The 26,987-nt window shown below is 46.5% G+C and overlaps 1 protein-coding gene across 1 annotated transcript in view; it reads left to right on the top strand.

Moving 5' to 3' along the window:
* The first annotated feature begins 2,469 nt into the window (after positions 1-2,469).
* LOC105482039 (EBF transcription factor 2) overlaps positions 2,470-26,987 on the top strand; it is a 205,540-nt gene continuing 181,022 nt past the window's right edge. The window contains exons 1-6 of the mRNA XM_011741899.2: positions 2,470-3,182; positions 5,654-5,810; positions 6,901-6,964; positions 7,232-7,287; positions 7,795-7,868; positions 14,713-14,781. Coding sequence (XP_011740201.1) covers positions 3,052-3,182; positions 5,654-5,810; positions 6,901-6,964; positions 7,232-7,287; positions 7,795-7,868; positions 14,713-14,781 — 551 coding nt within the window. The 5' untranslated portion in view covers positions 2,470-3,051. The remainder of the gene's footprint in view (positions 3,183-5,653; positions 5,811-6,900; positions 6,965-7,231; positions 7,288-7,794; positions 7,869-14,712; positions 14,782-26,987) is intronic.

The raw sequence follows: 26,987 nt of genomic DNA on the forward strand, positions 1-26,987 counted from the left end.
AGCCACACAGGGAGCCATCCCTGGAGCTCCCATCAACATTGTCGCGGGGGGCGCCCTGAGCGCAGCCGGCGAGTAGTGGGGAGGTCCCACTCTGTCAAAGTTCGGGACCACGGCTCCCCCAGATTGCCTCCCAGGGGAGGAGCACCGTGGCCCCTGAATGTCTGGGAGGAGCGGTTGGCTGGGAGGAGGGGCGACCGCCAAGCGCGGCCCGTCTGTTTTGGGGCGGGCAGCAGGGAGCTTGGAGAAAGGAACAATTCATTCGCTTCCTGAGGGGGCATAATTTGGGTGGCAGCTGTTACCGCCGAGAAAAGCTGGCGCCCTCGACCCTGACTTTGCCCTTTAACCCCAGCCAACCTGAGCCTGAGGGGTAAACTGTTGGGGCTCGGCCCAGTCCCACTGCTGACCAGAGGCCTCTCTGGGTGCCCTGCGCACCTTTCCGGGGCAACGTGAAGGCGCAGACCATCCAAGGCCCCTTGAAAAAAAAAAAAATCACCGGGCTCACTGGCGTGTCTTGAAGGGCTCACGGCTGTTCCACACTCTCTGCCAAGGAACTCAAGGCTTTGACCCCGCTGGGCGCAGACCCCAGACGAAGGAGGCGGGGAGTTGCTTGAGGTTCGAAGAGATTTATAAAGAGAGACGGTGGAAGACTCCGGGTGGTCAGTTTTTGCTGGGACCGAAATTCTCCTTAAAACCTGCATGTAACAGAGAATTGCCGAGTTGAAACAGGGCAGTGAATCTCATCCCTACAAATTTTCCTCCCCGCCCCTTTCTTCCTTTGGACACTCCTGTCTTACTTGGCTTTTTACGAGCCACCCGATCCATTTCCCAATCGCCCTGTATGGCTCTCCCGCCCCTTCTAGTCCAACAGGGAGGACAGAGCCAGAGCTCTGGGGTCCAGGTACCATAGTCAACACAACCCAGAGGCGGGGGTTTTATCTTCTCTACCTTCCCCCAAATCAATGACCCCAGCCCCTGGATCCCGGGGCCTATGCGGAGACGGTCCGTGCACCCGCCCCCCAAACTCCCTAACCCCCTATCGGGTTTCAAGCGAATCTCCGCAGTTCGGACCAGCGCTTCCTAGTCTCAAACCCGGAGGTGGAGGCGCGCACCAGTCCCTTTCTCAAGAGAGCCGAGTTTTCTTGAAGTGCAAGCTTCCTGTCAGCCCAGGCAAACCAGTTGCATGGTGCTGTGTCCTCTAGCGGCAAACTCTAGCAGTTCATTTGCGAGCGCTCACCTACACCTAAGGGATCTGGTCTCTCAAATCTGAGACCTAAGAGGGGAGAAAGTGCCCTGAACGTAGCCCAGGCGCTCGCAAATGCCCTCCCCGTAATGAGGCCGGGAGACTCGGGCGCAATCGCTCGAACTACGAACAGCTGATTGTCTCCTCCACAGCAGATGGTCTTTGAGCACAGATTTGCATTCTTTGTCTTCAAATCTGTTTTCGCGCTGGTGTTCTAGATTTCAGCAGCAGATCTATGCACAGATCAGAATACAAAAGGAGAAGCAAGAAAATGACACCCAGCCAGGAGGATGTTTAATAGGCACCTCGAGCAGTCCCGCGCAGCTAAAAAGCCGTCTAGGGTTTCAGCTGTTCGGTGAGGCTGCTGCCACCGCCTCCCGGCCACCAGCCCGCGGCCAGCACCGTAGCGACCGCGCGCGGTGGGCGAAGTTTCCGGGAGTCCCCCGTCCCTCCTCACCCACTCCCGGTAGCTTCGGGAACGGAGAGGTGGGGAGGGAACTGGAGGACCCGCAGGACTACGCCCGGCCGCTTGCGCACTCAGCCCGCCTCGATCTGTCAGCAACCTCTCCTCCACACGGGTGCGACTGCTGCTCGCGCCCGATCGCCCGCGCGTGTTTTCCTTAGCTCCTGGACCGTTTTCCCCCGCATTGTATTTGAGCAGCACTTGCGCCTCGCTTGTCCACCCCACTCCACCTCCCGCCTTCATTCATATGTTCTCCACTCTCAGCAACGTGCAAGCCGCACACAACATCTGATATCACCATGGAACTCCAGGAGACCTGCGGGAGCCGTTCAGGGAGCTGGGTGTTCTGGGGGACGTTTGCACAAAACATAAGTATATGTGGCCACGCTCACAAGCTTGCACACAGATCCGAACCCCGGGAACGAACGTGTCTCCTGGCAGGCTACAAAAACCTACATATAGAGGCAAGATTCAGGGAGGCTTCCCTCAGCCAGGCCGAACCCCTGCGTCCCCAGCCCGCACAGCCCCGCTACCCTAAGTCAGTGCAGGGTGTGGGGGACCCCCAATCCTGCGCACGCACACGGGGTTCGTGCAAGGACGCGACGCCCGCAGCTTTCTGTCCCCTTTCACCTCCCGGAGTCCCGGCAACGCAGAGCGTGGCGCGCGCCGCCTGAGGACGTCGGCCCGGCTTGCCCGGCGCCGGCCAATCCCGCTCGTCCATGCAAATGAGGCTCCTTATCGGGCCGCGGCTCCGCCTCCAGCGGCCAGGGCCGTAGTAACCCATTCATGGGGCCCGCGCGCGGCTGCAGCCGGGCTCCGTGGCGCTCGCAGCCACCGCCTCCTCTCGGCTCCGGGTCTTCCCCTTCCTTTTACAACTGATCCTGTTGGGGATTTTTTTTTTTTTTTTTTTTTTTTCCAAATTGGAACGGTGGGGAGGAGCAGGGAGGGGGGATCTGGAGGAAGGGCAGAGATTAGGCAGCCATCAATTTCTTACAGTTTCTCCCAGAACAGGTGATGCTTCTAAATTGTGATCACTGTCAGGAGGCAGCGCTGCAGTTGGAAGGATGCGAGCGACCTAGGGTGGAGGGGCTGAGGCGGCAGATCTGAACCTACCGAGGATAAGAACCCGAACTTTGGCTACATCAGTCCGCACCTTTCCAGTGAAGCAAAGGACGGGTTATCTTTTTTTTTTTTTTTTTTTTTTCCCCTAAGACTCAAACTTGGGCACTTGATCCCTTTTCTTGGATTGCTTTGGAGGAGACGATTTGCTGGCAACGTTGGGAACAGTCAGGACTGTGTTGCTGTAACTCTTACTTTTAAAGCGACAGTAGAGGATCAGACTTTTTAAATGTTTGGGATTCAAGATACTTTAGGAAGAGGACCAGCTCTGAAAGAGAAATCGCTGGGCGCCGAGATGGATTCGGTCAGGTCCTGGGTCCGGAATGTCGGAGTGGTGGACGCTAATGTCGCAGCGCAGAGGTAACGACACGGCCGCGCAATTATTATGCTCTCAGTCTCTCGCTCTTACGGTCTGTCTCTCCCTGTGCACCCCCACCCCTGCTCCCCGTGCCTTTCTTTCTCCCTGTCTCCCCATCTGTCGCCCAGGCCCTGCGCTCTGGGGCTCGCCCTCGGGCAAGCAGATCGCTGCAGTCAGGGGAACGCTCACCCGGCAGCCAGCACTCGAGTTTCTGAACTGCCTGGGTCGTAGGCGTTTCTCTCCTACTCCTTTACCGTAGTCCACTCTTTGCAAGGAAAAATAACAAGGTAGTACCCAACATCTCCCAGTTCAACCGCTAGTCTTGCAAGCGGAGCCGGCCTGGCCCCGAGCAGAGCGTGAATACCGGAGCTGGCAGTGGCGGCGCGGGAGAAAAGCTGGCTTCCTGGCCGCTCCCGGCTTCGCCACGCCGCCTGCAAGCGCCTGCCTCCCGCATCTTGCTGGGCGATTCCTGGAGGCCGGCGGCCAGAGGGTGGCGGCGGGGAGAGGAGCGGGAGAAGCCGGAGCGGCTGCCGGGGAAGGCGAGGCGGCCGGGAGCTCTGGGAGGGGGGACAGGCTGGAGGGTCCCGGCTCAAAGATAAAACAGTGAGCCAGACGAACGGAGCTGGGGAGCTGGAGAAAAGAAGAGATTTAAAAGAAGAGAAAAGACGGAGTCACAGTAGAAAGAGTTGCGGAAGAAAAGAGGCGAGAAAAGGCGACCGGCAGCCAGACAGGCTCAGGGATCGCCAGCCTCTGGTTTTGCGGATCCCTGAAGGTGACTTTGTGTCTAGGCGTCTGCGTGCTGGGATAGTAAATACCATGTCCGGGGTGCCACCCTACGAAGACATTACGGTCCCATTCTCTCATTACCACTACTGAGTTGGAATTTGTGGCCTCCAGGTCCTTGTCTGCGAGAAGGCAGCCCTTCTACCCCAAAGAGCCCATGAACTTCTTCCAGGACCCTCGCTTCCCCAGCTGCCCTCCTGGCCACCCACCTTTAAGTGCCAACATCACACGGAGAAATGAGCCCTTTCCCAAACTGGCCAGGTGTCCCGGGTAGAGCGAACCGGCCTCCATCCTTGGAGGAGAGGAAGCAGAAGTCTCATCGCTCCGGGACTTGGGCCAGCGGCCGCTCCCTCCCTCCCGTGGCCCGGGGCGCGCGGATTTCCCTCTGGCAGACCGCACAGCGAGGCGGTGGCCGCAGCTTTCCGCAGCCCTCCGGGACTGGCCCGCCCGCGAGCTGAGGGAAATAAGGCAGCACCGCAGAGTCCGCTGCGCCGCGCATTTCCTTGGGCTGACTCCTTAAAGAAGCCTCCCTCGCTTTCCTTCCTTCCCGGCATCGAAAAGTTTGCTGAAGCTGAAACAGGCAGAGTGGGGGAGATCTTAGCTAAAACATCACCCCTTTCAAAAGAGTGAATGAAGGCGCTTGCGCACCGGCGTTCAACGCTGGGAGACCCCAGCGCCGCAGGGCAGCTCCCGCAATCTGTGTGCTCGCCTGAGCCCCAAGTCTTCGGTGAAATGGGATCTGATGGCCAAGTCGGCTGTGACTGCGACCGGTTGGCTGGAAAGTGTGTGCACACACTTGACACACTCGAGGGCGCCTTCCGGGCCCCCCAACTTGGGTTTCACAGTCACTGGGTTCGACTGGCGCCGCCGGAAAACGCAGCTTGAGTGGGGATCGCGTTGGCCCCAGGAAAGGAGGTTCTCGCCCTTTAACGGTTTGGTTTTTCCCCACCTAGCACCTCTGGGAGCGAGGGTCCCCTATGTTGGTCATCTCATTTGCGGTGGCCAGCGATCCCCGCGGCTGGTCACGAGGATTCCGCCCTGTCTCTGTCCCAGGCACAACTTTTCGGAAGAGCGAGGCAAGCAGCCCAAGGACCCAGACTTGGACTCTGTGTTGCTCTCCCTCCTGCCCCTTGGGGTTCTTACCCACTACTTTTCCCAGTTAGCATTTGGGCGTTGTGGGCAGTGGGTCCAGGACGGGTAACTCGAATTAATACGAAATAAAAGGGTCGCTTCTTCCAAAGCAAAGGAAGCACTTATTCCCCTAACCCTGGGCCCCAGCTCTGCATCCTTATATACCCAGCAGTACCGCCTGAGGGAATGGATGGAGACAGCCCCACGGTATAGGACGCGAGCCACCTCCTTAGGGGACCACTCTGGGCCTCCGTCGGCAGCCCGGGTCTTTCAGTTTCCACTAAAGACGGGATGGTGAGTGGCCCAGCGGTGGGATGCCGGACCACTGGGTGGTGTCAGAGACCCCAGGCATCAACCCTGCCACCCAACCCCCGTGGCCACGGTGACTCCTTTAAGGAGTCTCCTCTTCCTTATCCGAATTGGAAAAAAGGCCCGAAGGGTTCAGAACTCTGGACCTGGTAAGTGGACGCCTTACCCCTCTGCATGTTGTGGGCGGTTAGTAACATTGCCTTTTTGTCCTTCCCCGTGTCTTGTGTCCCCCGTTTGTCTCCCTGTGCAGCGGGGTCGCCCTGTCCCGGGCCCACTTTGAGAAGCAGCCTCCCTCCAACTTGAGGAAATCCAACTTCTTTCACTTCGTCCTGGCGCTCTATGACAGGCAGGGCCAGCCGGTGGAGATCGAGCGGACTGCTTTCGTGGACTTTGTGGAGAATGACAAAGTAAGCGGAACGTACCCCCCAAACCCCGCGGTCTAATAACTCCCTCTTTGCAAAGCACTAAAGATTCAATCTGTCACTCTCGCGACACTTTTTCACTCGCATCATCAGGGATGATAAATCGAGGCTTCTCACCCCCAGCCTCTAAATCAGTCGATTTCCCGAACCTCCTCCCACCCCCACTCCCCCCACCCGGTGCTGGAGGAGCGCTCCCGGCTCTGCGCACCGAGCCTGGCGCCCTTAGTAGCGCCTGGCTGTGGACTGACGGAGGAGCAAACGCCCTTCGAACTAGTTAAAAAGTACACCCAAGGGCGCCGCTCCCCTTCTCTGGGTTAATTTGAATTATTTTGCACCTGCGAGAGCCAGGTGGGCTGAGTTGCAGTACTAAGCGGAAACCGGGAGCCCAGCCTTGGCCCGCATTCGGGCTGTGCCTTCTCTCCGTTTCTGTTCTCCAAGGCAGCGCCTCCTCCAAACTCAAGCCTGGAACTGGGGCTGGATTCGATCTCAAATGAAGGACAGTTCGCTGAAACTCATGTGTGACCAAAGGAAAATCCCTTGCCCTTTCCGGGTCTCCGTGTCCCCAGCTGTACAATGTGAGCTTTAGAGCAGGCCTTCCCAAAGTCCCTCCTGAACCTGAAACTCAGTCCCTGAGCTCGTGGCCCTGCGGGCGCAGTCCTTGCGGGATAGGCCCGAATGCTGCCTTTCCAAATGACAGGTCCCTTCCCTTTTCTGCCAAAGGAAGCCCTGGGGCTTCCTAAGGACAGACAGAGCCCGAAGGGTTGGGTGGTGCCTGTTTACAGGCAGCTTTGGCGAGTTGTCCTGTTGTCGCAGGCTCAAGGGTCACACTTCTGAGGACATCTTTAAGGGAGACAGAGGGCTGGAAAGTGTCAAGTGGCTTCGAGTCTTGGCAAGTTTCCAAGGGCGGCCAAAGACAGGCAGATGCTCGTGCCCTTTGACCTAGGGCTGAATAGGGGTTGTTCGAAGCTGCCTTTTGATGGGGAGAAGGGATGTGGGGTGGGGATTCACTGTCTCCTCTTTCCCTTATTTTGGGGGACTGGAAGGCAAGGGAATCGAACGCTGCCTGTCTTTTCAGGAACAAGGCAACGAGAAGACCAACAATGGCACTCACTACAAGTTACAGCTCCTCTACAGCAATGGTGAGCTCCTCTACAGCAACGGTGAGCCGGCGCCTAGCAGCCGGCTTCTGGGCCGCACGCGTTGATCTTGCCATGATCACTCTCAGGAATCGCATGGAGCCCAGGGCGGCGGGAGGCTTGCCTGGGACAGGGGATTGGGAGGTCACCGTCTCCAGGGCGGCTCAGCCTGGAGAGGCTGCTTGGGCCTCAGACTCATAGCAGAGACGGGTTTGGGGTGTCCGGAAGGGGCTCCACGACCCTTGACTGGTGCCTGTCCGGTCCTCGCAGGTGTCCGCACGGAACAGGACCTCTATGTCAGGCTCATCGACTCGGTCACCAAGCAGGTGAGCCCAAGGCCTCTTGGCTTCTCTTCACCTGTCTCTGACCCGTCCCCCCAATCCCCCCAGTTTGTTTCTGACCTGCCCCTCCTCCACTATTTCCTGGGTCAGACTCCACAGCCCCCCTCCACGTCCCGCTCCCAGCACCTTGTCCACTCGGGAAATTTTTTTTTTTTTCTGTCTCACCAAGTGACCTGTTCTGTCTGACTCAGGGAAACCCTGGGGGCAGTAAGAGGCGAAGAAAAAGGATGGAAAGGAAACAATTATTGGGAGATTCAGTTCCCCCAAACATTCCATTTTGCTAAGAATGATGTTCTCACTGGGGCAAACTTCTGTATGCTTTCAGTCGAGTCCAAACTCGGCAACCGCTCAGGTTGTGCCGCGGGCGGGAATTCCTAATGCAGTGGAAGGCAGTGGGAGGGAAAGCGATGTTGTGCTTGTTCTGAAGTCCCTTCTTTCCTTGCCCCCAACCCCTTTCCACATCTTCCTTTCCTGCTACTACCTCCTTCACAGCCCATCGCGTACGAGGGACAGAATAAGAATCCGGAAATGTGCCGAGTTCTCCTGACGCACGAAGTGATGTGTAGGTAAGAGCCGCCTTTTCCCAGGCCTTCCTGGAGAGCCCGCAGGTGCTCCAGCCCGGCCTTGGTGCGCCGCGTTCCCGGGACCAACTTTCAGGAGTGAGGGCTCCCAGCTGAGAGGCCTCGCGGGCAGACGGGCGCAGAGTGTAGATCCACGGAAACCCTTTCATGCAAGTGTCTTGAAGCATAGCCGTTAGGACTCAGAACGACTCGGGACTCCACCTCTCTGATGTCGCAGGAGTTTCCTTCGGCCACGTGGAAGGTCTCCACTGTGCCCTGGTCAGTGGTAGTGGTGGAAGCGGGCTGGGCAACCCCGGGCCCGGTTTGGGATCAGCTGGAGTTCCCGCCCGGCCTCTAGTGGTAGATTTCCAGGAGGGTCACTTGTGGAGTTAATGAGTCAAAGCCCTGGAACGACTCCTCGTCTGGGCGAGGGACCACCAGAGGGTCCAGCGGCTCATTTCTGGGGTGTTTCCTGGCACCCTGGCACCTGCGGTGATGCGGGGGCCTTTCTTCCTCCGGGGAGGTTGCTCTCTTCGGAGTTCACGTGTTAGGGGAGTTTCTCAGGTCAGAAGGAACTACCGGGAAGAAAAATCTGTCCAGTTCCCACCAGTGCCTTAGGAGGGGCAGGGAGAGCACCCGCTGAGAGATCTGGAGTGTGGAGCAACAGCTGGATTCTGATGTTCACGTCGTGAAAGATTCAGTCTACTGGCCTTCCTGCACCTTTCCCATCTTCCTTTCAGAGACCAATCCATTCCACCTTGAGTCCTGTGCATTACTCCCTTTTTTTTTTTCTGACTGCCTGGAAGAAAATTTAAAAAATCAGAAGAATTGCATCCACCCTTATTATTTCAACAAATGTTTATTGAGTGCCTAGTATGTACCCGGTATCGGCTGGGTGCTGGGGATCCCACCGCAAACAAGATATAAATAGGAAACTCTGGAAAGAGTGTGGCTATTTTATTATGAAAATTTAAATGTCTATTCCATACATGCTTTTCTTCCTCCAAAAATCTCTGCTTGGAGGGAAAGCCTCAATTCTTCCTTACTTGGCTATTGCTTTAGTGAATGTCTCCCAACTCCAGACTTAATAGTTTTGGGTAATTGCAGGTTATCTGATTTAGTGTGTACTGTTTTATGGGCAGCTCCCTGAAGCCCTGTCTCCCTCCCCAACCTAGTCAGGAAGAAACCATAACAATCAGACATGTTTGTTTTGGTTTTGACCAAGTATTAAAAAAACAAGCTTTCCAAATGCCAGTGGCTTCAGCTGAAAGCAATGGAGGCTTCCTTGCTGAAGTAGCTGGGGGAAGACATTGGGAGGAGTAAGAAGATAGATACTCTACTATCTCAGGGACCTTTGATAGATTTGTTCAGAAAGAAAACACAATTCTGAGATGTACTTTATATAATACCTAGATTTAAATAGAACGCTTTGATTAGGTTGGTTAGTTGAAGGGAGGTTTTTCTTTTTATGCCTTTGGAGAGATTACTTTCTGAAAAGGAAAGAAAACAAAACCAAAAACTGATCCATTGTCTAATGAATTATACCTATCATTTTAAATAACACTTGCATGCCCCATCCAGCTGTAGTTAAGACCGACATTTTTATTTTTAAGCCCAATCAAATCCTCCTCATTTTATGCTGTTTAAGTAGCAGCATCAATTTTTAAAGCCTCTAGTTTAGTCTGCATTAGTAACACAATATAAAAATTTAATGTACTGTAACTTCTCTGCGTTGGAGACCTGGGAAGATGCTCTGCTGTTTTCTTCCCAAACTAGAATTTAAAATAAATATTAATTATGTGTAAATAAATGATCCATTGAATGGATACTGTCTGCAGCATATGCGTGTGTGTGTACACGTGTGCAGACGAGATGGGTGATGGCAAATATTAGATGCATCCAAAAGGGAAGTTCTCATTCCATCTGTCAGTTAGAGCTGGTTGATACTTCAGGAAGGGTGAAAAGTTCCTTCTCTTACATTTTAAGAGCCAGTTGTAGCAGTCAATGATTGAGAGATGAATCAGGTGCCCTGTTTCTTGAGGGTCACTGCATATACTTAGTTTCATTTGCATAGTGTTATTTGGCATACCTGGGCACTTCCCCGGATGGTTTTATGTTCCATAATCTTTAGTAAAAGGCTCATAAATCAGTGTTTAGCTTTGAATGGGGAACAAAGCAGAGACAAAATAAATCTCTTTAGGAATAACTTTTTCTCCCTTCCCCAATGGTCTCTGCTCCTCTCTTCCCTGCTTTGGTTCATTTTACCAATTATTAGCAAGGAGAAATCTAGTTGTTATGGCGCTGCCTGCCACCCCCAAGCCCTCAATGCTCAGAGGGTTAAAAGATATTATAATTTGAACAGAAGTCGTCTCAAGGCCTACAGCTGGCTAATAACAGAGTTGTATTGAGCTCGAGCAAACCCCACAGCTGTGACTTTTCGCCACAAGGCGCAGGCTAGACAGGGCCCTAATCAGATGGGCCAGCCGGGCAGTGGGGCCAGTGTCTTTATTGGCCAGATGGTGTGAATTTAGACACTTTTGTTATGCAATCGCAGGGAGGAGTTGGGGAGAAGAAAACAAAACAAAAGCCACCATGCTGTGCGCTTATTTGAGTTTGAAATTAGAGACAGATTTTTGAAAGTTGAAGGTTGAATTTTAAAAACTATTTTGGAGGGGATAAGAGACACACTCACTTGCCGTGAGCTGGGGTTTGGCTGAGTGGACACCCTTCGTCCAACGCTGGGGCTTTTTCCCCTTCCTCAGCCATCTTTTCTCTTTCCCTTTCTGAAAAATGCAGGTATGATTCAGGATTGTGATAAGAGTTCTCATGTTTCCTCACCTCCCACTTCTAACTTGTTTTATTTTTTTCTCTCTCCTTCAAAGACTCCGGGTGGAGATGGGGAGAATAAATTGAGTGTTTCAAGTAAAACGTTTTCCAAATAAGTACTAGAATAAAATAAACCAAGCCACGCCAGAGAGAAACAGTGGAACAGCTTCCATTTTCATTCATTAAGAAAAAAGAGCACCTCTGAGTCTCTCTGGGGTTGTTATGAACACAATCTTAACCTATTGCCAAGCTCAGTTTCCTCTTCTCTTTGTTTTATTATTTTTTATCTTAGAGTCAGTTTTAGAAAACACTTATTGAGAACGTCAGACTTGCTTGTTGGAGAATAATCCTAGCCTTTTAACTAAAGTAGATGAACCTAAAGTTGGTCACTCAGGCTTTGTGTACACAGCAAAGGGAAGGCAGAATTAAATTTATCTGAGTAATTCAGGGACCTGGTTTGTTAGCTGTTCCACACTGTTTGGGGAGTGTAGGTTCACAAACATCTCAGGTTCTCCACTTCCCATTGCTTGTGCTAATATTGCTGGCGGGAGGACTGAATGCCGTTAAAAACAAAGAATGACTAGAACATATTAATGAGAACTTTTCTCTAAAAAAAAAATATAATAATTTGCTTTGGCCAACTCACAGACCTAGAAAAATGTTAAGATGCGCTCAAATGGGGCTAACTCAACCAAGTTCTATTATTAATTGAACTTTACTATTATAGTTCAATGGCCAAGTGAGTGTCTTCTATGTATGTTTTGTGCTGAATATCAACATTAGAGATGATATTTAAATATGTTGCTGTTGGAAAATGGAGGATTGGATCCTAAAGTTTATCTGCATTTTTCTTTGAATATCATTTCCTCCCAAGTTCATTCTCTACGTTATACTACACTGGCACCAGGCTTACATTTTTATCTGTTTTTCTTTTCCTCCAGAGGAAATCCCCACGGAAGGCAGCTGAATTGAGCTGAACAATTTTGCAAACTTACTCAGCCCCCTCAGAATCATTCCTACCCAAACTAAACAGATTGGCACATTCTGACAGTGTGTGCTCTTGTAATTAAATTGTACCCGGCATTGCACACATATTTGGGGTTAGGTTGACATGCTGGTGATGTCAAAGGGGAGAGTCTTGCTTGAAGGTCTGTAGGTAGCTAGCATGTATGGGTCTTTTGAAACTGTGTTGCTAAGAAAAATGGTTTGCCTTAACTGCAAAGGTATTATGTTGACATAAGCAATATTCTAGAAACAGGAAAGGTGGGAGAAATGGGTGGGGGCATAGGGATTTGGAAAGAGAGACAAGGGCTTTAGGAGGTGGGAGAGCAGCTGGCCTGCATTTTTATTGGTGTTAATCTTGGGATGGATTGAAATTTTAAAAGTTAAGACCTAATATAATTTCAAAGGCCAAATATTATTTCAGAAAGTCCCAGTGGCAAACTCTAGTATTTAAGAAAGTTGAGACCATTTTTCTTTTCCTTCCTACTAATTTGATTAAATTTCTTAAAACCTCATTGTGCCCATTTGCTGCAAATGTTTAAGCATCTCTCAAGTATATTTCACTTTCTGAGGATGGTAGACTTATTCACTGGCGAATCCACACCCATGAAAGAGATGGGTTTAAAAAGTTTTAAGATATTTATGTTTAGTTCTTGGAGAACCAGAGAGGACAAATGAGCTGCAGAGAGCCACAGAGCTAGGACTGGGGCTGGGCATGGTGGCATACGCCTATAATCCTAGCACTTTGGGGGGCCGAGGTGAGCAGATAGCTTGATCCCAGGAGCTCAAGACCAGCCTGGGCAACACAGCAAGACCCTGTCCCTACCAAAATAAAAAATCAAAAATTAGCCGAGTGTGGTGGTGTGCACCTGTGGTCTCAGCTACATATGGGAGTCTGAGAAAGGAGGATCATTTAAGCCTGGGAGGTTGAGACTGCAGTGAGTCATGATTATGTCACTGCATTCCAGCCAGAGTAACAAAGGGAAACCCTGTTAAAAAAAAAAAAAAAAATCTAAGACTGGGTTGGTGTTAGGCCTTTGGGTTCCTGCTGTCACATGACTTCCCTTTTTTCCTTATGTTATCACCACTTTCAAAGGGTGCTCATGGAATCCCCTAGCGTCATGAACTTAAACCTAGAAGAAACTCTAGAGAGAATCAAATCCAACACTTTCACTTTATTCATAAGAAAGAAAAAGCCCAGAGGGGTTAAAGACATATGACTAAATTTGTGAAGCTGGTTGGTGACAGCTTGGATATCAGAATGCTGATTCTGAGTTCAGCAGTCTTCCTAAGGTATCGTGTCAAACTTAGGCTACAGAAAAACTACCATGGAAAGGGCAATGCTCACATATAGTTTGGTTATTGTTCGCTTGCTTACTTCTTAGGCCTATGCTCCAACCAGTATGGATGATAAGGATTTTTTTAAAAAGCCATGGCAAGGCTACATCCTTAGCCAACTATAGTTGATAGTGGACCATGTGCCTGAGATGAGCTGAGAGGTATTCAGAAGTCTGTACCTCTGATAAGCAGCAGATGGGCTACCTGGTTGTAAGGAAGTGAATTCCCAGTGCTTCTTACCAGCAAGCTTTCTTTGCCCTTCTCACATTGGTCTAGGTATTTTCGAATAGACAGATACCTTTGGATTGCAGTGGTTTGCTCCCCTCTCAGGTCCTAGGAGGTACTTTCTGTTTGTTGTCATTGCCCCAGGGGATCTTCTTTATCTCCCTCTCAGCTAATCCTATCAGCATTTATTGAGGTCTTTCTACCAGGTACTCAGCACAAAGGGGGACATCTTGGGAAGTGGAGTTTTCAGAACTGGGACTTACAAACAGTGGGATACCATTTCTGTTTCCGACTTGGTGAAAATTATTGGAGCTATCATCCTACAGTTCCTTGCCTCATTTTCCTCCTATTTTAAAATGTATACCATAGTTCTGGTCTTCCTCTTTAATCTTTGAAAAATGATGGAAATAAGTGAATGAATAAATGTTTATAAAGTATACCAAGATCTCTGGAGAAAGAAGTTATGTAAATAAGGTTTACAGTAATCCAGGCAGCTATTTACAGTCTATTTTATATATTTTCCTTCTTCTCCTTTCTTCAAATATTTATTGAGCCACAAAGACCTAAAATAATCATAAAATCATTGAATAGCAATCTGGAAGTGACCTTATTGACCTTTAAATCCAACCTTCTGTGGTTCTGATTACAAATATGGGTCATAGGAAAGTTGAGAATTAGCTTCTAAGTCATAGAGTGAGAATTTGAGTATATTTTGGCTTCGGGTTCAGTGTTTTTAATTTTTTATCTTATAAAACATGGTCACAAATCCTGCCCTCAAGCAGCTTATAGTTGGGAAGCTACCTTAGATTCATTTTGTTTTTCCTTCAACTTTTACTTTAAGTTCAGGGGCCCATGTGCAGGATGTACAGGTTTGTTACATAGGTAAACGTGTGCCATGGTGGTTTGCTGCACAGATCAACCCATCACCCAGGTATTAAGCCCAGCATCCATTAGCTATTCTTCCTGAGGCTCTCCCTCCTGGCACCACCCCTCTGACAGGCCCCAGTGTGTGTTGCTTCCCCCCAAGACAGATTTATCTTTGTGAATGTTCTTGTGGCCAGGTGCTACAGCTTATGCCAGTAATCCCTGCACTTTGGGAGGCCGAGGTGGGCAGATCACCTGAGGACAGGAGTTCGAGACCAGCCTGGCCAACATGCTAAAAACCCATCTCTACTAAAAATAAAAAAAGTTAGCCAGGCGCGGTGGTGCACACCTGTAGTCCCAGTTAGTCAGGAGGCTGAGGCAGGAGAATCACTTGAACCCAGGAGGCGGAGGTTGCAGGGAGTCAAGACAGAGCCATCAAGCCACTGCACTCCAGCCTGGTGACAGAGCCAGACACTGTCTGGAAAACAACAACAACAACAACAACAAAAATCCAGAATGTTCTTGTCATGTGCTCATTGCATTTTCTTGATTTAATAAATTTCTTTCATTCTTTTGGTTCCTTCCCAATCTACAGTCGATGCTGCGAAAAGAAAAGCTGTGGAAACCGAAATGAGACTCCATCGGACCCGGTCATAATTGACAGGTAGGGGGAAAAAGTGATTTTTCAATCATTTGCGGTTCCTTTTCTTCATGAACCTTTTGAGTACTGATCCACGGAGCTTTGCTGTCAGGTTGGTTTCATGTTATTTCAAGACACTAAACTCGTCCAACAAGGGCCTCCTCATGCTGGCCTTTCTTGCAAGAAGCTAGAATCTTCCTTTGGAACACGTTTCTGTAAATCTGTGGCGGAATCTTTTCCAGGTGCACCAGCTTCAGCCTCAGAAGTAGTATGTTTGGTGCAGGATATAAGCAATGGCGCCTCTCCTCTCGGGCAGGGTATGGTCTCAATCAGTTTTCTAGAAGAGGCAGTGTGCCCCAAGTTAAGTGGCACCCGCTTCATTATTCTCCATTATTGCTGTTTGGCTGGAAGATTATCAATTTAGATTACGGTTTAGGGGATATGATAAGCTCTCTGTTGCGTTGAGGGAGATTCCTTTCTACTACGGAGGATTGCATTCTGGGTTCTATGTTATATTCAGAATGGGAAAGATTCTTTGGGACAAGACACTAATTCACTGAAATGTGATTTAGGCATCCTCAGCTGTCTGTTTTTGTGATTGGAAACAGAACTTACAAACCAACGAAAAAATACCAAATTAACTTCCAGCAATCATGTAATTTTTAAGAAACCCCATATTCCCACCCCTAATTTTTTTCTCTTTCGTTAAAAAACGGAATAATTCCCTATTGCTTCTTTCTTTGGGTTTTCACATTTCTAGCCAGGTCCTGAAATGGATTGGAGAGACCACAGTCTCCAAAGTTGTTATTCCAATATTCCAACGAATTCTCAGTTGGGAGAATGGAACCTCTGGCATTCTTCCCAGAAAGCCTGCTTGCTTTCTTAGTGGAAAGTATAGCATAGCCTAGGAACTGAGGAGGCTGGAACTCTGATCTTGTCCTAGCTTCTGACCTTGGACAAAGCACTCAGCATCTCTGTTCTTCAATAATGTAATGATGCGTTAGGGAGTGCTGTCACTGCTGTAGGCTTCAAGAGGCTACTGAAATATCAATGGCAGCTTTGCAGTGTTCTCTGAGATGCCTAAAGAGGATGATAGGCAGATATAAAATGTTTGTTGGATATGTATAGTGTCTTTGCCATTTTAGAAGTTTCCAATGAGCTGCATTTTAGGGAGCTATTGGGGTCGCTCTGGTCTTTTTGAAAGTACAGAGAGGCTTAAATATAGAGAGTCGCAAGGACTATTTGGAGTTAGTCATCTTCCTCATCTTATAGATGAAAAGTCTGAACCCTGAGTGGTGGCATGACTTGCCCGTGGTTGCGCAGCTGGTTGGGCAGAACTGGCATTAGAACACAGCTGTCCTTACTTCCAGGCTGGGTGCCATGGCTCATGCCTGTAATCACAGCACTTTGGGAGACCGAGGTGGGCAGATCACTTGAGGTTGGAGGCTTGCGACAAGCCTGGTCAACACAATGGAACCCTGTCTTTACTAAAAATACAAAAATTAGCCAGGCATGGTGGCACATGCCTGTAATCCCACTTATTTGGGAGGCTGAGGCAGGAGAATCGCTTGGACCCAGGAGGCAGAGATTGCAGTGAGCCAAGATCATACCACTGCACTCCAGCCTGGGTGACAGAGAGAGACAGTGAGACTCTGTCAAAAAAAAAAAAAAAAAAAAAAAAAAGAACACAGCTAAGCTGTCCTTACTTCCAGACTGTGCTCTCTCCATGGCCACAACCTCGTTCTCCCAGCAGTTTTTCTGTCCTGATGAGTTGGATCTGTTCATTTCTGTTTCCCAGGGATTCTCTGGGAGACTGGAGGCATATGAGAGCAGCCTAGACCCTGTCCTTTCCGGCCTGTCGACTGAGCTCACTAATCTTCATCTAGTCTTTTCTGCTATCTTTAGCTTCTCTTTTAAGAAAGTACTCTAATCTCATGACTGTTACATCCTTTTTCGCAATAAACACCCTATAAACCAGCTTTAGAAATGTTTGCAAACCTGTAAATACTCATCTGAACCTTGCTTCTCGTAAGTACACACCTTAATGGCTCTGCACTAAGCAGGAGCTCCTACTTTAAAGAACTACATCTAACTGCATTCACCGATAAAGTTGAATATGCTCATGTTTTCTTCCTATGTAACACGCACACCACATGAACAAAAGAAAGTATCTTTGCATCAATAGAAAGAAAAGATTTTCGTATTAGGCGCCTTCATAGTTTGTGCTAGCGTGCTTTAAATTCTTCTGAGAAAGTAGAAATTGTATCTTGGCTGCAGATTACGAGTTTTATGTGACTGTGGCCTTTATTTTTACTATCCTATGCACAACAAAATAGCCCAGTGATGTCTCTGCATCACTCGATATATGCGTTACTTCCTAAATGTTGCATGTCTACACATGGAAACATACATACCAAAGGTACTATAAATTGTCCAGTATCAGGTTTTAAGGAAGCCCACTTTACTACAAACAGATGCATTTGTTTAGCTTGCTTATGGTAGGGCTTTTGTTTGAAGATAACTGTTCTCTCACTGAAACCTTGTCTTATCGCTCCTGAATGTCTTTTGGGTTTACCTTAGCCTTCTTGCCTTCATTTTCAGAAGTAAAATGGCATGAAGCAACCTGAGCACCATAGTGGGATCCCATCTTTACAGAAACTAAAAAGGTTAGCTAGGTGTGGTAGTGCACACCTGTGGCCCTAGCTACTCGGGAGGCTGAGGTAGGAGGATCACTGAGGCCCAGGAGGTGGAGGCTGCAGAGAACTGTGATCATGCCACTGCACTCCAGCCTGGATGACAGAGCGAGACCTGTCTCAATAAATAAATAAATAAATAAATAAATAAATTTTAAAAAAGAGGTAAATGGCATGAAGTCAGGTTTCCATTTGTTGAAGGTGGGAATGGTGCTCATAGTATCCACTGGTTTGGATCAGCCTTGCATCTGGTCTCTGCGTCCATCTGCCAACTCAGTGAGTTCCCTCACAAGCCCCAAATGGGTGCAAAGTAGTCTATTTTGGATTTCCTCTGCGTAAATATAGAATTCTGTTCTTTGCCCTTGTTCCTATAATGCCAACTAATTATCTCCTCCCCCTTCTCACCTAACCTCACCAGATGCAGTTAATTTACACTGTCTGTCTTTGCATTTTCTCACACAACAGGCACGCTCCACTCTGGCTCAGAAGAAGTCTGTTTATTCCCTTGAAATGTGCATGTTCCGGGGAGAGGGAGAGGATGGTTCCCCAACTTTTCACCACCAAGGACCCCTTAAGCTTCCTCCTTGGTGAACACAGGGTTTTGCAGGACTTTGCCTTCCAAACTACTATGGACAAGTAATAATGCAGCTATAATTCCATTTTTATTAGTCAAAAACATATAACAAAATGGGAAGGAAAAACATCTCCTCTCAGAAATGCCCTTGATACCGTCAGTGGCCAATTAAGGGTTTTTGATTGGGGTGAGATAACCAGTGTAACCACACTGACTTGGGAGGCTTCCAGCTCAAACACAAAACAACTTGACTTTCTGGTGAGGCCATGTGACCATATCCCGGCAGATCTTCTGTTTCCAATAGGCTGTTTGAAATATGAAAAATCACTTTGACTACTTTGTGGCCCTTTAATTGAAAACCATTGGAGTTTACAATAGGAGATCCCCCATTAAGGACTTAGTTCTCCATTTCTCAAGACTTAGCCCCAGACTTGGAGTTTTTTCCCCAATACTAAATTTATTTCCTGCCTTAATCTCTCTCTAGAAACATCAATTTATTTTCTATTTTCAGTTTTTTTTTTCTTTCAGTATGCTTGTGTGAATTCTTGGGCAACTATGCCCCTCTCCAAAAGGCCGGGCCAAAACACAGTGCAGCAGGACTTGCTGCTGAATCAAGGGTCTCCTGATTAATTTTTAGTGTAGAAATAAATCCCCAAAACAGAACAGAACAAAACAGAAACAATAATGAAACATCATCCTTACTGTGGCCTTCAGCTGAGCTCTTGTCTGTAAAGGCCTGTGTGGTAAATAAAAATAAAAGGCTTAAATGGATTTGCATTTGTGTTTTGGAGGGAAGCTCTAATTCAAACTTGGTTGTTATGGACTGTGTTCTCTTCAGACTCTCTTCTCTATCTGGAAGGTTCTCTGATGATCCGGTGAGCCTCTGGGGGGCTCAGGATAATCTGGTGATCTGTGAGAAGACGGCTTTAGGGATACTCTGACTAATGTGGGAGAAGGAAGATGAGTCCCTATTGTTCCTGTCCTTGTCAACCCCATAAAAAGTCAGATGGATAGAGAGGGCAAGAATTTATTTTGAATCTTTGTAGGCTACCCATGTGTGTACTGGTAGGATATTTTCTAGTAAATAAATAAAAAGGAGGTCCAACCTATTTCTCACACACTAAATATCCCAGTCTTTTGTCCCTGGACATTGGTCTCATATATTTCTGAGCTCTGTTCCCAGGAGGACCATTTTAAGCGTTGATGTGTTTTTGTTTATTTTCTTTCTTGAGAAATCAACCAAACAACAGAATGACCTTCATTCAAAAGGTTTATTCAAAAAGATCTGAATAAACTGAGGGTTAGCTGCCCATGAAGGGATTTCCTGACACCATTTTCTTTTTCTTTTGAATTAATTATGGTAAAATACATATAAAATTTACCATCAGTCATTTTAAGTGTATAGTTCAGTGGCATTAAATACATTCACATTGTTGTGCAACTATCACCACCATTCATTTATATAATTCTTTTCATCTTGCAAAACTGAAACTCTGTACCCACTGAGCAATTCCCCACTACCCCTCTGCTAATCCCCCCAAAAGCACATGGCAACCACCATTGTATTTAATGTCTCTGTGAAGTTGACTACTCTGGACACCTCACGTAAATGGAACCAGGTAATATTTATCTTTTGGTTTCTGGCTTATTTCACTTAGCATCACCTCAAGGGCTCTCCATGTTGTAGCATGTGTCAGAATATCCTTCCTTTTAAAGGCTGAATGATAGTCCATTGTATGGATGAACCACATTTTGTCTATTCATCTGGCAATGGGTTGCTTTGACCTTTTGGCTACTGGAAATAATGTTGCTGTGGACATGAGTATCTGTTTGAGTCTCTGCTTTCAATTCTTTGGAGAATATATGCAGAAGTGGAATTGCTGGACTATGGTAATTACATTTTCATTTTCAAAAAGAACTTCCATATTGTTTTCTACAGCAGCTGTACTATTTTACGTTGCCACCGGTGTAAAATACCACTGCTATTTTACATTGCTGCCAATGTAAAATAGTACAGTTGCTGTAGAAAACAATATGGAAGTTCCTTATTGTTCTTCCATATTGTGCATAAGCACAAGCAAGGCTTCCAAATTCTCCACATCCTTACCAATACTTGCTTTTTAAAAAATTAAAAAAAATTTTTTTTGAGAGTAGTCATCCTGACGGGTATGACTCTTGTTTTTAATGATGTTTTCCTCTTCCACCATCTTGGTGTGGGCATTGTCATCTGCTGGTCTCATCTTTGCTCCAGGCTTGTCACTGGCCCTTCTCCTGCTGTCTAACACAGTCTCTTCCTGCCTCTCTCTGCTTCACGGAGTACCTTGTTCTACTGAAGCATACGCTTGGATCTACTTTCCCCTGGGGCGTACTTGTTCTTCCTCTCTCTCAAATGAAGTGCGATTTGTGGGATGGAAACTTTTAGAGAATCACTGCAGAGATGGAATTTTGGTAGTAGTTGGAGGTGAGCTGCAGGTGAGATTTATATCTACAAGGTGACCTACGTCTGCAAGGTGACCATTACCTCCCTTTCCTCCGAAATGGGCAAACCAGATATATCAGTAGTGTTATCTCCTGAGTGAAGACTTCTGGCTCTGAGAAGGATAGATAAAACCAATAATAACATTGATCTAACAGTTAATTGGCACTTATTTTATGTTGGGCATTGTGCTATGACATTTGTGCTAGTAAAATAATCTGAATTCTCAAGGTTGATGAAAGTCTCAACTTTGAAGGAAAGATCAGCCTTAAGGAGTTATGTCACTCAGCCAAGGTCACATAGTCAGTTTGCCTGTGAAAGTGGAATTTATTTAATAGGTAGAAATTACAGAGAGAAAGATTTTGGTATAATAGGAAGAAAAACTGCAGAGTTAAGAGCAATGAAGATGGTAGGGCCTGGTGGGTGTGATCTGGAAGAACTGATAGGAACACTGGAGGGAGAATCTGTTATTGTAGAAGGACTGGGCCCTGTTGGCCCCTGAAGTAGCATTTAACTTGAGATTGTGTGAGTCACATTCAATGATGTGACAGATTTGACAGAATGTCAGTTCTCGGCGTGACTGAGGAGTGGGTAGTGCAGTGCAGCAAAAAGGGCCTTGGATTAGGACCAGGAGACCTGTGTTGGGCCCCAGAACATTCACTAGATAGCTGTCTAATGTTACAGAGGTCAAGAGTTGCCACTCTGTGCCTCAGTTTCCCTATTTGTAAAATGAAGTGCCTTGGGTTCATGGGCGACTAATATATTACCTTCCAGTTCTACTTTCTCTGATTCTTGCTGAAGCCTCAAGTTTGGGGGTCAGGTGCGCTAATTCATCCCTGCTCCTCAGTAATTTACTGGAGTTATTAATGTATATGTCTTCTCTGTCCAGACTCTTCATCTCCAGTATGGGAGAACCCAGTACTGTGAAGAGCCCACAGAAACCTGGCCCCAGGCTATTAAAAAAATTTTTTTTTGAGACAGGGTTTTGCTCTGTTGCCCAGGCTGGAATGCAGTGGTGCAATCATAGCTCACTTCAATCTCAAACTCCTGGGCTTATGTAATCCTCCCGCCTCATCCTCCCAAGTAGCTGGGACTACAGATGTGCCACGATGCCTGGCTGTCTTTTAAATTTTATTTTTTTTTATGGAGATAGGGTCTTACTCTGTGCCCAATCTGGTCTCAGGAATTCCTGGCCTCAAATGATCCTACTACCTCAGCCTTCCAAAGTGTTGGGATTACTGGTGTGGGCCACTGCACGCAATGTATTTTTTTTTTTTTTAAGTGAAAATTTCATTCTCTCAGGGTTAGATTTTCTCAATAAAAACCACAGATTATTTATCCAATATGAATGCATCATTCTTCCATGATCTCATTCCGTTGTTTCCTAGCAAAACCATCGTTAGTTTCTTGGCCATTTCAGGGAATTACAGGTAAGGTAAAGGACTCTGTAGCTGGGAAAGAGTGTCCCTATGGATTGAAGCTCTTCACTGGAGGACACTGCAGCCAAGTGGTAAAAAAGAAACAAAATTTTGTTCGAGAAAATGACTCTCCTCCTCATGATTGCAGAGGTGGTGCTGCAAAGTTCACTCAAGTAATTGGGTTAGTGTTTAAGAATTACACTTATTCTACTTGCCTGGCCAGCATCCTGATACTGGAGCTTTAGGATTTGATGCAAACTAGCTTAGTCGTGTATAAATGGGCTCGTTGCCTCATTTATTCACTTGCTAAGTCCTTGTGTTGTTCAGTCATCAGGCAAAAAATATTTGTGAATGGCAGTGAGAGATCAGGGAATACAAGAGGCATGGTTCCCGCTCTTACGGAGCATACAGCATAATAAGCACCCAAATAAATACATGGAGCATACAGCGTAAATAAGCTGTATTATTACACATTCACAAATAAATACACATTCACAAAATACAAAAAGTGCTCCGAAGACCAGGTCAATGGAAGGTAGTTGGGTCCCAACATTCTTTCTCTGTGAATCCCCCTGTCCAGAACACAGATCTTGAATTTTTCCTCTTTTCTCCCATTGTATACACTATCTCCACCTGGAATACCCACCCCAAGCACTCTGCCAATATAAATCCTATCCCTTTTTCAAGACCTAGTTCAGATTCTACTTCTTCAAAGATATTAATTCTTGTAGTGAAAATCTTTTTCCTTGACCTTTATCACAAATACTTACTCTTGTTCAGGGGTATGGGCATTATTTATTTATTTTACCTATTTTGTGCTTGCTTTACATTTCCAATTGTATTATAAGTCTTAGATATCAGACATCACATGCCATTTAAATCTTGACGCCAATATTTATTAGCTTTGTGATGGTGTTAATAATACCTCTCTCCTTGAGGAGTTGTGCTACATACATTAATGTAAGGTGCCCACATAGTGCATGATACAACAGATGCTTTAAAAAAAAGTCAGTGCAATTATCCTGTATCTCACGTGGCATCTTTGCAGTGGCTTGGATGCTACAGACACTCCATAGATATTAATTCACAGATTAATCTCTGACTGCCAAGCATTGAAGAGTTTGGGTGATTGAGTCTACTGCCAGTTCATATAGGACCATTCCTGTGACTTCCTGCATTCTACAACCTCTTAGTGGTCTTATGTCCAGTGGCAGATAGGTATAGAACAGGCCCAAGAACAGGTATCTAGGGTTGTGAAGCAGAGTGAAATTCTTACCTATATTTAGTAAATATTTATTAAAGGCCTATTGTGTCATGGACCTTGCAGGAGGTCTTAGGGATAATAAGATTGAGTAAACAGAAACCTTTCCCATTAAGAGCTTGGGGTTTGTATGGAAAAACAAAGGAGGTGCAGATATGAATATGATGCTATGCAAAATGCAAAAAGTACCATAAAAGAGATAAAAGCTTAAGCACTCTGGAAGATCTGAAGTGCGGAGATAATTTCCATCGTGGCAGAGATAGGTGGGGTGATGGCTATACCTTAAATATTTACAAATTGGGGCAGAATGGCCTTCTAGGAAGAAAGTGTGTTGGAAAAGACACCTGGAAAGGAAAGAATTTCCTAAACCTGCACATAGTTTTAGAGGTACATGGGTACATGTGAAGGGAGATAGTAAGAGAATTTGGAGAGAGTATTTGGGCCCAGATTTTGGAGGACTTTATATGCCCATACAAAAGTATTTTGACATTACTTTGTTGGTGATGGAAGATGCAGAAGGATTTTGAGTTGTGCCATTTCATGATCAGGCTGGTATTTTGGAGAGAGAGAACTCTGAAGATGGATTGGAAAATGGAGAATGAAGTAGGGGAACCTGCTAGAAAGTTTTTTCCCTGCCAGATACTCTGGTATCAGTCACTGGAGGGAAAAGGTCCTTTTTCTCACCTCTTTACACCCTGCTTCCCACCCCCCCGCGTACACTCACCACTCCAAAGCTTTTGCTGATGTTGCCACTTGTCCCCATGAGTACGCGTCTTCTTTGTTCACTGGGAAGCTCAGATTCGTTGCAGGGAACTGCTGTTATACCATCTGGCAATCTGTGAATTTTTTAGTAGCCTGGATGTTTGTGAGAAAGCAGAAACTCAGGCCAGAATCCAAACCATTTATAAGTAATTCTTTAGAAAAGAGGCAGAAAGATGAAAACCAACTCACCATGACTGGCATTCTCTCATTCAAAGCGCTTGCCCAAGACCTCTGGATCAATTCCCAGTGAAAATCCGAGGACCAATTGGATGTACATCATTATTAGAACAGATGATGCCATGCTTCAACTTCCAGCTTCTTCCTTATAAAATTGTGTGTTGTGATTAAATAGCAGATTTGCTAGGAAGTGGATGAGTCAAGGAGCAGAAGAACAGTACTCTAAAATTGTGCTGTGCTGGAAATAAGAAGTAGGTATTTCTTTTTAGAAAAGGCATCTCTTTGCAAACTTATCCGGTTGGCTTTAGGAGGAACAAAGGTCCTGGAGCCTGGGAAAGATTAAGATAAGACTATATATTTACCCAAAGAGGACTTCCCAAAACTGCTGGTTATTATCTTTCTTCTTCTATTGGAGTGAACAGGGCTGGATAAGTTCTTTGGGTCTATTTTTGACCCAGCTAAGAGACTGGCATGTCAAATGGTTGGGAAATGAGACCTGTATACCAAGGAGAGAAGGAAGTTATCCACAGATGATTCACAGATTTAGGATTCTACCCACTAGGGAATGACTAGATGATTTGTTTGCAAATTAGAATCTTGTCAGAATTGTTCTTTGTTGCTGTCTTCTACACATTGACCTAGAGTTGCAATCGGAGGGGACATTTGATCAGAAAGAGAAGTAGCTGAGTGATGAGAGGCTCCAAGCTTGTCAGCCAACCTAGACCAAAGCTTATAAGGAGTCAGCATTTCATCATTCTGGACTGGGTCACTGATGAAATCGTTGTCCTCCAAGAAGTTTTGTTCTAAACTCAAAATTTCCACTGACGGCAAACTTTCCTGGTCCTCTCGAGACCACCAAGGAGCAGGACCTGGTGAGAAATGCAGCCGCTGCCCCCTTTTAACAAGAGCCTTTGAGAGGGAAATAAGGGGAGAAATTCCTAACTCCACTGATGTGATGACAGAAATGGAGGAATTTGCAGAGATGGAACCAACACTTTGGGACTAGTATCTTAAAAAGCCGCTAAGTAGCCAGGACTTTTAAAACAGAGAACTCTCAAGATGGCAATGAGATGAGGGCTGGGGCTATTTGTCTCTGAATGCTGCTACTTCTATGTAGCCCCTCCAAAAAAGCCCCACAGTGGGTCTCTATGGAGATAAATGGTGAGCTGTTTTGGTGCTTTATGCACAATTGTACAGGACGTTCTTCTAATTAATTGAAAGCGATGTGCACAATTCATTTTAGCTAGAGACTGGAAATGCTATCCCACATTACATAGTAGAAAACCCAATTGAAGATCAACAATTTCAGGAGCTGTGTAGCTGGTCAAAGACTCAGCTAGGATAAGAGACAAGGTCTCCAGCTCCCAGAACAAAACTGGGGTGGTCTCTGCAAGGAAAGGGACAAGAGAAACAGCGGGTTTCACATAGAATAGATTGTGGCTGAATTACAAGGCTTCTAACTGGACTGAAGGCTTGGAGGATTTACTGAAGGTTTGAGGATTCATTACCTTTCAAGCACATGGCTTGGGGCAAACTGATGGCATTTCACTTTACTACAATCAGTGATTTTGTGTGGATCCCATTTCTTACATGCAAAAAGTATTTTCTCACTTCAGAAGATACACACAGGAAATAGATTTCTTACATGTGAGCTGAGGACTCAAAGTGGCTGTTGTTCTCATAGTAGATAATAACCACAGTAAAATTTGACATCAGCACTGGTTTGCTTACTCCTCTGTCATTCATTCATTCATTCATTCATTCATTTCTTCCCTTTCATTGAATCTAGAGTTGCCATATTTAGCAAGTAAAAACTAGGATGATATTTAAATATAAATATCAGATAAACATGAATGATTTTTTTGGTATGTATATCCAAGTTAAATTTGCGTTTCAGATAAACAATGAATCATTTTTCAGCATAAGTCTGTCCCATGTAATATTTGGGATATACTAATACAAAAAATAATTCGTTGTTTATTTGAAATTTAAAATGAACTGAGCATCTTGTATTTTATCTGGCAGACCTATCTGAATCCTAGTTTCTTATGTGAGGAGTTGGAAAGTAATGGTCCTTTCTCAATGTGTGGAAGGGGAGAGGTGTTGTGTGGCCATAACTGACCTCGGCCAATCAGCATATGCTATGGTTCCTTTATTTTAGTGATTTTTAAATCTTTATCTGGGGCTCATAACCTTTGCCTTCTGATCTATGCAGAAGCTGATTCACACATAGGAGATTCATTTAAAAGGCAGACAGGTGAGCAGAAAGCATTATTGGGATCCATCAGCATTTCCCTCTCTTTGTCAGTTTCTCCTCACAGACTCACTCCTCATGTTCAGTCTCTTCCCTCCTTTTTTGTCACCTCTCAATGCCTTGGTCTCATGGCCTGTCTAGACCCTGCTTTATGGACTTGTCACCTCCCCTGGATTGCTTTTGCTTAGTGTCCACTGTCCAGCCCCTGTGCACTTTAATTCTGACTTCCCTAAAAGCCTTTGTTTAGCATTCCCCAAGTCTCCTTCTCCAGCGCTTTAAACATGTGGGATTGTTTAGGCTCGAGTGATAAATTGCACAGAGTTAAAGGTGAAGGAGAAGCTCCACTCTCCCTTCTTGGTTGTGGCTGACGCTTGAACAAGAGCCAGACTTTACTTCGATTTAACGCTAACAGTCTGCTTGATGCTTGCCCAAGCAAATATAGAGTGGCTAATGCATTTTATCCTCCAGCTGGCAAGGCACAGGATGAAGAGTAACCACCCTTTAGACCTGTTTCTGGATAATGTAGTGAACTGAAGAAAAAAAAATCTGACTTTGAAAATATGATGTCATGTAGATTCAACCTATGTAGAAAAGGATGGCACAGTTAACCCTACC

The sequence above is a fragment of the Macaca nemestrina genome, chromosome 8, assembly GCF_043159975.1.
Source record: "Macaca nemestrina isolate mMacNem1 chromosome 8, mMacNem.hap1, whole genome shotgun sequence".
Classification (NCBI taxonomy): domain Eukaryota; kingdom Metazoa; phylum Chordata; class Mammalia; order Primates; family Cercopithecidae; genus Macaca; species Macaca nemestrina.